This window comes from Lolium rigidum, chromosome 2 (assembly GCF_022539505.1).
Source record: "Lolium rigidum isolate FL_2022 chromosome 2, APGP_CSIRO_Lrig_0.1, whole genome shotgun sequence".
Lineage (NCBI taxonomy): Eukaryota > Viridiplantae > Streptophyta > Magnoliopsida > Poales > Poaceae > Lolium > Lolium rigidum.
Genome location: NC_061509.1, coordinates 229,185,719 through 229,200,350, shown reverse-complemented (window position 1 = coordinate 229,200,350; position 14,632 = coordinate 229,185,719). Strand labels below are relative to the sequence as shown.

General features: G+C 46.1%; 2 protein-coding genes across 2 annotated transcripts; one reads left to right on the top strand and one right to left on the bottom strand.

Moving 5' to 3' along the window:
• The first annotated feature begins 958 nt into the window (after nt 1-958).
• LOC124690633 lies at nt 959-4,954 on the top strand. Its single transcript, XM_047223993.1, has 10 exons — nt 959-1,299; nt 1,905-2,002; nt 2,131-2,250; nt 2,332-2,456; nt 2,545-2,823; nt 2,972-3,102; nt 4,349-4,387; nt 4,481-4,522; nt 4,700-4,741; nt 4,831-4,954. Exons 1-10 carry the CDS (start codon nt 959-961, stop codon nt 4,952-4,954), a joined length of 1,341 nt encoding a protein of 446 aa, XP_047079949.1.
• Nucleotides 4,955-6,714: 1,760 nt separating this feature from the next.
• On the bottom strand, nt 6,715-11,355 carry LOC124690632 (mitochondrial metalloendopeptidase OMA1-like). Its single transcript, XM_047223992.1, is given in 3 exon segments — nt 6,715-7,062; nt 10,301-10,447; nt 10,543-11,355. Coding segments are annotated over 3 exon segments (1,245 nt in total). The 3' UTR covers nt 6,715-6,777.
• Between the last annotated feature and the right edge of the window lie 3,277 nt (nt 11,356-14,632).

The following is a 14,632-nucleotide window of genomic DNA, read 5'->3' as shown; positions in this document are numbered from 1 at the left end:
TTGCTGCTTTTTGAGAGGCTCTTGGCATTTAAGTCGTATCTTTTAGATTTTTATGTGTAACCTGTGATTAGAAGCTAGGGCTCGTGCGCCGTCACTCCTTCGCTCCTCCCGGTGCGCAGCCCGCGCCAGATGGACGCCCTCTCTCCTCCGCCTCCTCGCCCAAAGCCCTGCCCCTCTGCCACCACGCAGTCCTCTGCCCATACCGCCACCGCTGGTCAACTCGCCGGAGTAAGGTAATCCCTACCGCAAACTCTAAGTACCCCAAACCTAAAAATCTTTATGAAATTTAGTTGACTTAGGGCATGCTCGACTGTCATGCCCGGCCTCGCCTTGCTAGGATGCCAAGTCTTGTTGTTGGTTCCCTTGCTCCCGATAGCGAGATTTTCATGGTTGTTCGTTTGGATCTCTCTTAACTTACCGAATATACATTCATCACGTTGCCATTAGGGTGAGGCAACCGAGTTACCTCCATCTGCATTAATTCGAGTATAACAGCTTCCGGATAGATATTTTTACTAGCTTTTCTGCAAAATCGCAGCCATTAGAGCTGATCTCTTAGTTTAGAAGTATCAAAGATGCTAGGATCACTGCTAGCTTTTCACATCGGCACTTCCTTTCTTTGGGCACAAAGTTGGCAATTTCTATTTGGGAAAAGGATCCAAGCACAAGCAGCCTCTTAGAGCATGTCTAGCAGGCCCCTCAAAACGCCGGTACCCTGTATTATTCCGGCGGGATAGGGGATGAGGGCGAAATGGGCCGTCTAGCAGGCCCCGTATTCGGGCCGGTATCGGCAGAATACGGGGCCCATCAAACCCACCCCGCCGCCCCTACAAATAGAGGGTGAAGGTGCGAGTGGGGGTCCAACCCCTCACTCGCAACCCTAGCCCCACCGTGCGCCGCCACCACTCCGGCGAGCAATTCCCACACACACGCCGCCACATTTCCACCGCCGCCAGCCATGAGCGCACCTCGTAGGAGCTGCCTCTCGCCCGCCGCCGGATCGAACCGTTCCCGCGAGCCGGCCACGGTGGAGGAGGCGTGGCGCCGCCACTGCAAAAACTCCTTCGCCGGGAGTCGGCGTGCGGTCTGCAAGTACGTCGGGTCCGAGTGGATGCCGCCGAAGCTCCGGGACTTCGCGGAGGGCGGCCGCTACCACAAGGTCGACCCGCCGTTGAAGCCGATGAGCGGCGGCGAATTCGAGAAGTGGCGGAGCGCGTGGGAGCAGGAGCGCGCGTGGAAGGCCGCGTGGAGAGCTCCAACGGAGGAGGCGGGCGAGGGGAGCTCCTCGACGACTAGGCGGTAGCGGCGGTAGCCATGGCGCATCCCTAGCATTGTAGAAGTCGTGATCCAGTAGGATCGCGCAATTTTGTGTATCCTCTATCTATGATCTATGAAGAACTATCTATGAGAATTCTCCCGCGCTTTACATTTTTAAAAATACGGGGTGAAATAAGGGGTCTACTAAATGGAATGGTTCGTGCGTGCCAATTTTTTTGATACAGGCCCTGTATTCGCTTGATACGGGGCGAGCGAATACAAGATATGTTAGACATGCTCTTAGATGTTTGCAATCGCTAAATAACCCCGTTTTCTTGTCTGTCATCTTATCCTGTTTTGCACTTTCTGTTCAGGTTAGGCGTTTGATGTCAATAGGGTTACTTTTCTCATTATTTGGTCATCACTTTTGTGTTTTTTCATGAAATACTTGTATTTTTTCCTTTCTTATATATTATATTCTCCCTCCGCCGGGACTTTAGTTCAATCTAGTCCAAATTTGAACTAAAGCCCCGACACTTATATTATGGGAGGGAGTATTTAATGTCAAGATAGTGTCCAGTATAATGGCTTTTACAACTACTCTACTTGTTCTTATAAATGCCATTTCGATTGTTTCATCATAGCAGGGTTGGGAAGATGCAGAAAACCAAGAGCAATGGAAGAGGCAGAAACATAGCACAGTTGAATAAAAAGCAAAATGCTAGCAGAGCAGCACTTCAGCAATGTCAGTTGTTGATTTTTTGTGCTTTGATTCCCCTGCAAACATTTATGCGGCCAAACTGTTGTAGCACTTACAACTGTTTAACCTGTACCATGCATGTTTATATAATTAACTGGGATCCATCCATCTAGGTGCCTCTGAAGATCGATTTGGTAACTTGGTTAAATCCCGTGGAGATATCTCGAGCAATCTCACGAAACAGATAGTCTCAGAACTATCAGAAACTATCGTTTCTCTTGCTTCATTCAATGGTAAGTATATATTGGCATATGCTTACAATTTTCCATACCTGTATTTCAGCCATTAATGGTGGAAACTATTATCATTTGTAGGAGATGCGGTTGTATCTGAATGCACGGGAATATTTATTAAAAACTTATGTGCGGATACAACAACTATTCTGACTTCAGCTAATCTAGTTGGATCTTTATATGGTGGGATTACTGATAACTTGACGGTTGGTGCTTCCAACTTGCCTGTATTTCTTTTCCTTGCTTATTAATATACTGCCATCCAGTTAACCTATTCTTGCTTTATCGGTGCAGATTAAAGTGCGTCTTCCCAGTGATCGAGTTGTCATTGGCATTTTAGACCAATATAATTTCGATTATGATCTTGCTGTTGTGAAGATCAAGCGTGCACGTGGTTTTCAGGAAGCACATCTCAGTTCTAGCCAGCATATGCAATTTGAGTCCAGTAGTGAGGTAGTAGCTGTTGGGCGTTGTTTCAACTCCGGCATGTTAAAGTTCATAAATGGGACAGTCTTTGGCCCTGCATGTCATGGACTCCGTCAGCTTGTGCTCTCCACATCTATAATTAACATGGTGAGCTCTTGTTTTTTAGTTCGCTGCTTGGTGGAAATAATTAGCTGTTTATATCTCAACCTACCGCATACGCACTGAACTAACAGTTTGAGACATAATCCCGTTTTCCTATGCAACTTGCTTCATTGTCACCTTAATTTTTTGCTAGGCTCTGACTGGATGCCCCCTTGTTGATTTTGATGGGAACTTTGTTGGAGTGACCATGCGACGTTGCAATAGGACTGTATTTGTACGAATGAACAAAATTCTTGAATTCCTGCAGTACTCTGGGACAACTAGGTTGGTATTTCTATGCTTGCAATCGTGGCTTCTCTGGTTGGATTTACCATGCTTGTTCTCTCACTGCCCTATATATCCTACATTCCTGTCTGATTTGATGGTACTCTTTTGGATGCCAAACAGTATTTGAGGTCTGCCCAGTAGGTTTTCTTTGGTATGTTTCCATGTTTCTGCTGTTCTAGGTGCTTTGCGTTTGCTAATGGTTCTCCCTGTGGCCAGTAAGTGATGGTACTGCCTGGACACTTGTGTTCTTACCATCTGTAATGTTGACATGCTTTGGAGACTAGAATACAGTTTGCTAATTCAGAGTTTGTGTAAGCTCTTTTTCATGCCTAAGATTTACATTTTGCTGTACATAATTTGTGTTCCAATAACAATCTGCAACCTTTAGGATTTTTAACATTCTCACAATTCCAACATTACAGCGTATCTTGTTTGATACTAGGAAGATTTTCCAGGCCTCGGGGGATTTTCAGCGCTGTCCTATTTCATACTACCTCCATCCCAAAGCTTAAGGATTATATTATTTTTAGAAATTCAAACTATGTCAAGTCTGACCAATTTTTTATCAAAAATCATTAACATGCTACATACAAAATCAATATCATTAGATAGATAATGAAATCTATTTTCATACGGTATCTAAAAAGTATCATATTTGTTGATAGATTCTTCTAAAAGTTTGATCAAACTTTACTTGGTTTGACTTTTCAAAAAAAAAAGGCTTAACCCTTTGGAAGGAGGTAGTATGAAATAGGACAGCGCTGAAAATCCCCCGAGGCCTGGAAAATCTTCCTAGCGCCTGGGTCCTCAGCCGTTAAAACCGTTACAGGCCGTTAGATTGGCTTCTATGTCCAGTTTTGTCTTAAATCCCGCTTTTGCTTTATTGTAGAAAAAAACCTGTTTTTTCATTATAGCAAAAAAATGGTTTTGCTAAAAACAAAAAGAAAAAAGACCTGTCAGACACGGAGCTGGCCCAAGACTTCACAGACATGGTCGCAAATAATTTGTGATATTGTAGCAAAATCAACCGAAACATAGAGGGAGTCCTCGCTGGAGACTTCACCTGAGACTTTGCCGGAGACCTCGTAGCAAAAATATTATGCTATTGTAGCAAAGAAAATGCTGGACAAAAAAGTTTAAGCCATTTTGTGGTACCGAGGCAAAGACCTCATGGAGCCGACCTCTCCCATTTACTAATCCAATACAGTTTATGATGTTACAACTTTTTTTTTTGATTTTGTAGGCGTGTTGTTGATGTTAATGATAAACGTGATTCAAACAGGTTCAAACATGTTTAAATGCTGTTTGTTTTTGCTTGTTTGAAATCCAATTAAGTTATATATGTTACTAAAACTTTTGTTTGTTGATTTTTTAGGCATAGTGCTGCTGGTACTAATGATAAACGTGGTTCAAAAAGGTTTGAACACATTTAAATGCTGTCTGTTTTTTCTTGTTTAAAATCCAATTGAGTAATATGATCCTCCGTCCCATGAAACTTGTCTTAACTTTGTCCAAAGTTGGATGTATCTAGTTACTAGATACGTTTCATGGGACAGAGGGAGTAGTACTAAATTTCCTTTTGTTGATTTTACAGGCACAGAGCTGCTGATAATAATGATAAACGTGGTTCAAACAGGTTTGAGCACATTTAAATGCTATTTGCTTTCGCTTGTTTCATTAAAGTTCAATAAACTGACCCTCACCCGTTTTTGAAATTGTGTTCAGTGACTGCTGGACCCAGCATCATATGAGGACATATGAGGATTTTGGTTTGGATTTTGATTTGTTCAAACAAGGCGAAGCTCTGTTCTGTCTCACGGAAGTGGATGCGCGGATGCGCGTGCTCTAGTCTGCTGAACCTATTTGTTGCTTATGTCACTCCACTCTATGAAGTATCAAACCATTTGCTGCTAATGAGTCTTTGTGAATGGCTACTGCTTGTTATCGTAAATTTGAACCATGGTGTGCCAATGAGATGTACCTATTGTCCGTGTCCAAATGATCCTATTCTAAGTTGTGTAACATTGCTGCCTTGTCTAGGATGAATAATGAACCTTGTTGGTGTGTTCGGCCCTCTTCTTAATATACTGAAATGCTTTGGTGTGCCGATGAGATGTACCTATTGTGACCGATATATCCTTTCCATTGTTGCCTTGTCTGGGTATAAATGTACTTTCTTGGTGTTTTCTTAATACATTTCAGTCTAGCATCCATGCAAATATCGGTCTGATCAATTTTTATTACTTCCTCTGACCTGTAATAAATGTCATTGTTTTAACTTAATTTTGAACTAGAGGGAGTACTTAAATATATGGCAGTGTTTCCTTAATTTTGTGAAGTCTGTAATTTTGCTGACCCAAGAAATGAAGTATGGAGATTTCACACCATCTAAACTACTTATAAAAGACTAAAAGAGCAAACTTGAATTATTCTACATCCATCAATTTTCTGTGTACACAGGACACTCAGCAACATCAGTCAGATCATTTCCACTTGATGAAATCTGACCGCCATGATCATACTGATCCTCACCTACGGTTGAGATCCCTTTGTTCCGCTTGGCAGAAGATGTTCCGCCAACCTTTAATCGCATCGCGTTCCTGTTAATAGATCCCGTCTTCGATTTTCGTCTTAATGACTGGTTAACTAGTAGTCTACTGTTTTCCTTCAAAAGAAACATGATCACCCGTCTCCTGTAAAGGATCACAAGAGGCGGGCGGGTTTCACTGCCCCGTAAAAAGGTGTCGCCGACATACAAGTTCCCACGCCAGGTAAGGCCACGATGCGCTACCTTACATTTTTGTGACAAGGTCGTTGTCACGGGCTCTTTCTGATGGTAGGCACTTAATACACAGCCAGCTCCTTCATCCGTTGAACTTGTTCTTGTCACACGCGCTCTCCCTTGGGGGTGAATGATGAAGTGGGTGTGGATGGAGTAGGGCACCGTCTCAAAATTGCCGCATCATGGGATGACCACTGTGTGAACAGAGACGTATTACACGACTTTGACCACCTGCTTGTATTATTACCACTTTGGTCTGCCGAGATGTGGGGTGAGGTACATAAGGTTCGAGATCCGCTTGGAGTAGTACCGATGGAGCGGCGCCTGCATCGGAGGTGGTCGATTACAGACGATGTGGTCTCGGCAGAAAATTCCACATCGGCTAGAGCACAGACGATGCACATATAGGGAGCTGGCGGGCATGTGATGACGGTCGCTGTAGGATATCATTGAGGGAGAAGCACCATAGTGATGCCTTGGAAATCTAAGCAATGTTTGCCGTACATTTTTATAACAAATCTCGGCTTCATCATCATGATTTGATTTCTTGGTCCTTGTACATGGGGATGCGCCTGCAGTTCTAACAAATTTCTGTACCTCTTATGCTTTAGCGAAAAGTGCCAGAAATTTGTAGTAACAAATAAACATCAATAATTAGAATTAATATTATATACTAACATGCCAAAGCACCATGGTGATATATGTGTCCTTCCGATACAGATGGAGCAATCAAGTAAGATTTATCGGTCATTATCAAATTAGTCATGAGCAATTGACTAGTTGAGGATAACAAAAACTAATTGACACTTGATGTCGATATCGATAAATTAAGCGCATGTTTCTCTGCCAAGCTCTAGAAATATTAGCATCCGGTAGGAGAGTTTGAAAATCTAGGACCAAGAGGAAGCCTTCTCTGCCTTACTAACACTTGATTCTCTGCATAGTTCCAACGCCTCCTCCATGACATTGTCTTTCAACAAATACTTTGCTCTTTTCTTACTTGAAGGGTGAGTAGAAAAGTAGTTTTGCAATTCTGAATCTCCTCCGATCTTTCCTAGCTTCTCTTGAACCTCAATGGCTATGTATGGATCAAAACCAGCCGCAGCAAGTAGCAGCATTCCAATGTGATCTGCCTCTATCTCCAACCTACACAGGTAACATTATCAGGAAAGTCTCTAAGTTTTACTGTTTTAACATGGGATACTTGCATACATTATAGTGTGCCAATAAAGCTTCAGGGGTAGTAAAACGACGGACTTAAGAAATCCTTTCTGTGGGGCAAACAAAACCACTAGTAGAAAAATGGGCATCCATCTAAGTCATAAATACCGGTTCCCTTACGAACCGGTACTAAAGGGGGCATTAGTACCGGTTGCACTAGTAGACCTTTAGTACCGGTTCGTAAGGACCTTTAATACCACCTTTAGTACCGGTTCGTGTCACGAACCGGTATTAAAGGTTTTTCTGCTCCCCCACGCAGCTCCAACCCCCCCCCCCGTGGATCGCCTTTTTTGACACTGTAAAATAGAAAAGAAAATGATAGAAAATTCAAAAAATAAAATGTTTTCATATTCTTGTATGTTATGCAACCTACTATTAGGGAAAATTAAAAAAATTGAATTTTCACTTTTTTTGCAAAAAAGTTTTGAAAAATGGTAAAACGGTAATAACTTTTGCATACGACGTCGAAAAAAAACGTATAATATATCAAAAAAATCCGTGGAAAAAGTTACATCCGATTTCACCGGGTTTACCCGGTTAGCCAATTTTTAGATTCTCAAAATTCCAAATGAAAATATGAAAGCAGGAAGATTTTAGGTTTTTCCCAAAAATTTAGAATTTTATATTTTCTTTATTTTTTAAAAATTAAAATTAATAATTATAAGATTTTTTGAATCCCAGAATATTACTATTACTTTTAGTAAATTATAAGATTTTCAAATTTTCAGGTTTAAGGTTTGGCAAAAAAAAAATTAATTTTTTTAAAAATAAATAAAAATAATACAAATTAAAAAGTTAATTTTATTTATTTATTCAACATTATTATTACATCATTACTTTTGTTTATTAAAAAAATTATTTGCAATACAAATAATAAAGAAGTGTGACATTGACCAACATGTTAAGAGGATTGATATGATAGTAGTATCAACAACATGCGCGCGAAGCACTTGGAAGTGGGACGGAAAGGAACCCGGAAGTTAAGCGTGCTAGTGTTGGAGTAGTGTGAGGATGGGTGACCGACCGGGAAGTTTGACCAAGGGTAAGTAATTGACTAGAGATTAAGTGTAGTTAGAGACTAACGGAAATATTAGAAATTGTGAAAAAAAGGGAGTGAAAAAAATGGATAAAAAAATTAAACGAAATAGCATTTTTGTGAAAAAAAAATAAAAAAAAAAAAAGATCACCAGCCCCGCGGGGACCTTTAGTACCGGTTCGTAAGGAACCGGTACTAAAGGTGGGAGGCCTTTAGTGCCGGATAATTAGTACCGGTTCCAAAACCGGTACTAAAGGCCCTTTGGAACCGGTACTAAAGGGGGGTTTTTCTACTAGTGAACGGAGTACTAGCATTTCTACATTATGCAAATTGGGGAATACATAAAGTGCCCAAGCAGTGGCTTCTAATCATAAGAAATACAACAAATGTTCTGATTCCGATTGCACCAGCGAACTTAATTAGTATTTCATCGAGGATGCCTCGGAATACCGTTATAAGTTCACACGATATGAGATGTTATGTCTTTGAACAAGATGGCTGTTTCACGGAACTAGAAGCCCATATCACAGGCAGTGCTTCTTCAAACATATGCCGAGTGAAATGATATCTGATAGTACTAGTTGTGTAACTAGTTTTTCTCCGAAGGGATAAAACCTAGTATGTCTGCAATTTCAGTGCCAATAAAGGTTCAGGGGTAGTAAAACGATGGACTTAAGAAATCCTTTCCATGGGACAAACAATCTCTATGAACTCTAATTCGTACCATGACATGTTGACCTGACAACATATTGGATTGTCCATGTACTAGTGTGTATGTCATTTGTGATCTTTCAAATAACATTTCTAACTTAAATTATAGCGTGCAGAATATGTGCAGATCACCATGAACAATATGAAACGCAGAAGTGGGAACATACCTTCGTGATTTTTTTCGATAAAGGGAATATATTAATATCAAAAAGATATCAATTACACCCAGCCTCTGCAACAACGCACCACCCTAATGGCACTACGGATGCACACAGCCAAAAAAAAAGGAAAAGAAAACTAAGAAATAAAAGTCCCGCTACAGTATCTCGGGCCTAACAACAACAATACATCCACCGCCAAGACAACACCTGAAGTACAGACTCTCCAAAAACGACGCCTCCAAGAAGGGAACAGGTGCTCTAACACCGTCGTCGCCCGATCAACGATCTTAGGTTTTCACCCCGAAGATAGTCCCCACTCTCAAAACAATGCCTCCAACAAGGTCATTGCCAGGCACAACCAGTTAAGGCCAGACCTTGGGATTTCACCCTGAAAGGTAGGACTCTGAACTTCACATATGTTGTCGCCCCCACTATCATACCGCTGTTGTGAGGCCCGGAGCACCAAGCAAGTCCCTCAACAACGCGAAGACTTGAACCTCCCTTAGCTAGTCCTCCCCTCCGGCCTTCATGTACTTCTCTTCTTCCGACTTTCATCATGGATCCATAGTCACTTGATGTCAACACAGAAAAAGAGCTTCGCGCCGCTCCCTCCAGACCAAACGGTCGGAATAAAAGCATGGGTACGCACGACCGAATACCACGAGCCTTCCGGAACTCAATACTCCGGCTAGATCACGAGTCCAGGCCTCCGGTAGGTCTTCCTCTTCATGCAAGAGAGACCCTAGGACCACGCCCGCCACCTGCCACCAGGTCGACGGCGCCACCGCCATCCAGGGCCGCCGCCCTTGGTGCCGTGGTCCCAAACCATGAGGAGGAGCAGTGCGAGATCCGTCTCCATCACCGCTGGCCCGGCGATGCCGAGGCTAGGACGGAAGGAGAGGATCGCGCCGCCAGGTTCCGGGTTTGCTACGCCGCCCCCATCACCGCCCGCCCGAAGGTCGCGACGAGGAAGAGGAGAGCTGCGCCCCCAGATCAAGGCCATGCCGCCGCCACCATCACCGGCCTCCCGGCGAGGGGCCGCGCCGCCACCACCCTCCACGGTCCGGGGCCATCCCCCCCGTGCGGAGGCTAGCCTCCTTCCGCCGCACGGAGGGATCATGCGAGGAGCCCCGCCGCCCCCATCACCGGCCGCGCCCGGCTTCGCCGGCGACGACCTCCGGGGACGACGAGGAGGGCGGGAGGAGGAGGGGAGGACGGCGGCGGCGGCGGCTAGGGTTTCCGCCCTAGGTCGCCCAGGAGGGGGACGACCCGAGCGGAACTGACCGATAAGGGCAGCTCTTGGAGGAATTTGGAAACGTATTTGACCAAACGTGGATTGTCAAAGAACTGCCGTATGCCAGTTCTCATGAACATGGACACCAGGCTCTTGCTGGCCTTCTCAGCCGTATGCCTCGCAATAACGTGCCCGACCTGCAAAAGATTTAGCCAACGACTGACGATTTCAGTTTGGATCCACCCGAAATTACTACATAGGATTCCGACCAATAAAATCTACCACTACGTACCTCATGCCCAAGCACGGCGGCAACCTCAGCATCAGTTTTGAAATGGTGGAGGAACCCAGTGTAGACCATAATCTTGCCACCGGGCAGGCACATCGCGTTGACGGTATCATCTTCGATGACGATCACCTCCCAGTCGAGCCCGTCGAGGTGCCTCGTCATTGGCGGCACCTTCACGTGGTTCCGGCACCTCTTGGTTATCCACATGTGCTCGTCCTGCTGGACAGGTGGTACTACAAGGGTGCGTTCGGCGGCGCCGACGATCTCTGAGGTGAGCCGGCGTAGGCGGACAGACTCGTCGTGGTCCGGGGGGAGGATCTTGTCGGCTTCGTCCTCCTTGGTGTTGTCAAACAGGAGCTCACCGAGCCACCGCTCGACCCGCGGAGGGAGGAAGATGAAATGGGTGCGGTGGGTGTAGGGCACCGCCTCGAGGGAACAGTAGTAGGCGGCGATTGCGGCAGCGCCTGGGAGGAGAAACCGCGCAGCCACCTTCCGCCAGTCGAGGAACCACGGGAGCCCGCCGACGCCTCGGGTGAAGTGGATGAGCTCCGGCCGCGGTGGCGAGGCCTGGTACCGGCAATGAGGAATCCACGTCCGCACCAGCGGCGCAAGTAGCCGACGGATCACAGGGCATTGGCGGGTTAGTACTAGTGCTCGGCTTGGGACGGTGATCTCCGATCGCTGCGGGTAGACGTGGTAGTGCCGGGCGACCGTCTGCAGCGGCGGCGCCGGCTTTGGTCGGAAGGCTGGCTTGTAGCTGTAGCGCTTTAGGAGCCGGAAGAGGTCGGAGCCCGTTCTCCTCAAAATATAGTTCATGTTTCTTTATTTTTGTTGGGATTCTTCCACGAATTGGTCACATGAAACTAGACACACACAAAAAACTTGAACCAAATTAAGGCGCATGTCGAACCCTATAATTTTCTTCTTTATTTCTCCTTTTCTCTCTCGCGGTTCAACTTCACACGTTACAAGACTGCATATATATGCACGTACGACCGAGTCCAAAACCCCTAAAGCTGCTCGTACCTCTGGACTCAGATACAAACCGGACTCCTCGAACCTACTCTAGACCGATGATGACTCCACGATCACTTTCCTAAACAAAGCTAACCGACTCGATCTAGTTCCCTCGGAAAAAAAAAAACTAACCGACTCTAGTACTACACGGCTAATACGTACATTACTAGCTAGCTCATGAGTTCCAACCAAAATCTCACGCACGTATACAACAATACAACTACGGCGTGTTTGGATACTCCTATGAGTTTTTGGCTATTTTAAATTTTGACGGGGTGGATGCTGCATGAGAGAAAACGTGAGATATGGGCCTGTTTCTGCATTTGGTTCCTAACAAAATATTTTGCTGCATTCGGTCCAATGTTCGTTTGCCCGTATTAGTGCATAAACATGGCTCTAGAGAAAAAATTGCGACACGTATAGATAATTTCTCACCTCTAATATGCATTATTAACCTAAGCAAAGTTGGCAATGACTCAGTCCTCTTCACCCCGCCCGTCGCGCGACGCGTGGGAAACCCTCATCGACCAACGAACGGAAGACACGCGGGTCCACATCGAACGATATCGCTATCGATGACGGGAATCGGACAACATGGAACCCCGGGAGCTAGGACAAGCAGCCCTCGACTATGGTGGAGGCTGCCTCTAGCCTTCACTCCCACTTTGCGACATGTGCAGTGACCCACGAAGTTCCAGGCCAACTCCTTCAGTCAAAATGACGGGACCACCAACCCATGGGAGTTTCTTTAGCTCTACACAATCGCCATGGTAGTTGTCGGGGCGAAAGACAAAGTCATGGACAACTAGTTCCCAGTGGTTCCAAAAACAATGGTGAGACTATGGTTGATGAACCATCGGTCAGGATCCACCGGCTCATGGGTATCCTTGTGTCAGAAGTTCGTTGCAGCGGTTCCAGGGCAGATACAAACACCCAGAAACACTGGCGGAGCTTAGTTAGGGCCAACCTGGGCCATGGCCCGCCCAGCCCAGGAGTAAAAAAGTTTATACCCATACTGTAAAGCCCACCACTACACGATCCAGTTGACGTGAGAGGCCGAGATGTGTTCGTGATTAACTTTGTCGATTGGCTCATCCCCAATTCCCGCATCCATGGCGCCATATAGGGAAGCTAGCCAACTACTGTGAGGCCGTAAGCCGCAGCCGGACGGTGGAGGTAGAAGCTAGACTGCTTGATCGGGCAACCGGCGATCGTCCAGTCCAACAGCGATTCCAAACCAGTGATGGTGCCCAGGTGGCCAGTCCCCAATCCTAAGCGGTTAACCCCAAGAAGCAGGTGCAGGCCGGCTAGTGGACAGAGAGCTAGCAGCGCCGATCCGGCAACCTAGTCCACCACAAGGTCTCCTTCGTCTTCTCCGACTTTCTTGTTGCAATACCAATCTCACAGGCCACATCTGCTCCAATATTTACCAAACAAAGCACATAGCACAACCGCAAGGTGACACTGTAGGTAGTTCACTTCCCCATATCTCATTGCTTAATTCTAGTCGGTTTGGAAAGATAGTACTATTAAGTCTCTGTCCCCATAATGTATCTCGGTAGTCGGTTTGGAAAGATAGTACTATTAAGTCGGTAACAATGTTAAAGATAGTACTATTAAGTATTGACTAATGTATACTTTTGGAGCAAATTTTTGTGTCTGCTTTGATTTGGCCCGCCCAAGTTTTTCTTTCAAGCTCCGCCACTGCCCAGGAACGATGAAAACTTCCACCTAGTAGTTCAAGGGCCAGATGAGAGACTGTGCAGCTTCATGCAATAGCTCTCTTAGGTTTCACACAAACATCCCAATGCAGATGATGGCATGATCATCGGAACGATCGAGAGGAATCTGCGCGGCGTACAAATGCCGGAGAAGACGGGCAAGAATCAGAACTTCATCTGCACAACGCACGGCCTCTACTCAATCGCACACAAATGCACTCTCATGGAGGAAGGGCGTCTGGGCCTTGATCTGGCCGCCAATACCGTCGTGGAGCCCGTGAACGCGAATGCATCATCGAGCAAAAAGCGGAAGCGAAACACGAAGAAGGGTTTTGTTGCCGACCCCAGTCTCCCGGCAGAGCCCGCAAGGCCCGCGAAAACTGAAGTGGTGTCCGCTAAGCCTGCCAAGGGACCATGGTGTACCATCCACGTATCCAGTCAGCATGACCTCAAGGACTGCAAGTCTGTCCAGGGCATTGTCGAATCTCAAAAGCGTCATCAAGCTGATGGGACAAACGACAACGGCTTCGTCTACGGAGACCACATGGCGCGGTCATGCCCCGTCAGGGTCGACGGGTGATGTGGGCATAACCCTTCGGGTACTCGATATTGCCGCAGACTATGAAGCTGGACCAGCACAAGAACTCAACAAGCTGGACCCACAAGGAAAATCAACTTGAATTACAAGAAAGAAGACTGCAATACGAATCCTACTAGGACTCTTGTAAACCCTAGCTTGGCTGATATATAAAGCCAGGCAGGGGCACCCCTTAGAGGACATATTCAGAAACATGAATCATAAAGGAGACACGCCTAGACGTCGCAACCTGCTGATTAGAACTATACTAGATACAATAACTCCGCCTATGGCGGCCCCCTGTACACATATATTCATATAGTGGATTTCAGCAGAAAATAGCGATCCTCCACCGCGGGGACGTGAACCTGGGTAAGTCGTGCCTTCTCTCGCTCCCGGAACTTCCATCGTCGCCTTCCGTCAACCCTAAGCCCCTCATGGTGGGTATTGCCGAGGAACCGCCTCGTCAATTGGCGCCGTCTGTGGGAAACACGGCGACTGGATTTTGTTATCCGGGCGGGATCCGTCAAACTCATCGTCAACTAACTCATCTGCACATGTGGCTTAAGCTTCGTCGCAGTTCTTCCAAGATCATCAGGCACGGACCAGTTCGGCGGAAATCAAAGACCACCTACAGTCTACACGATCCAAAGTTTGGTAATTCTGGTAGCACACCGCGTGTCCAAACCGGCGACCCGGACAGCGGCACTGATTCCCGAGCAAGAGGTCGCGGCAGCTACGCACGTTCCTGGGCCGGCTCATACAGACCTACGCATCA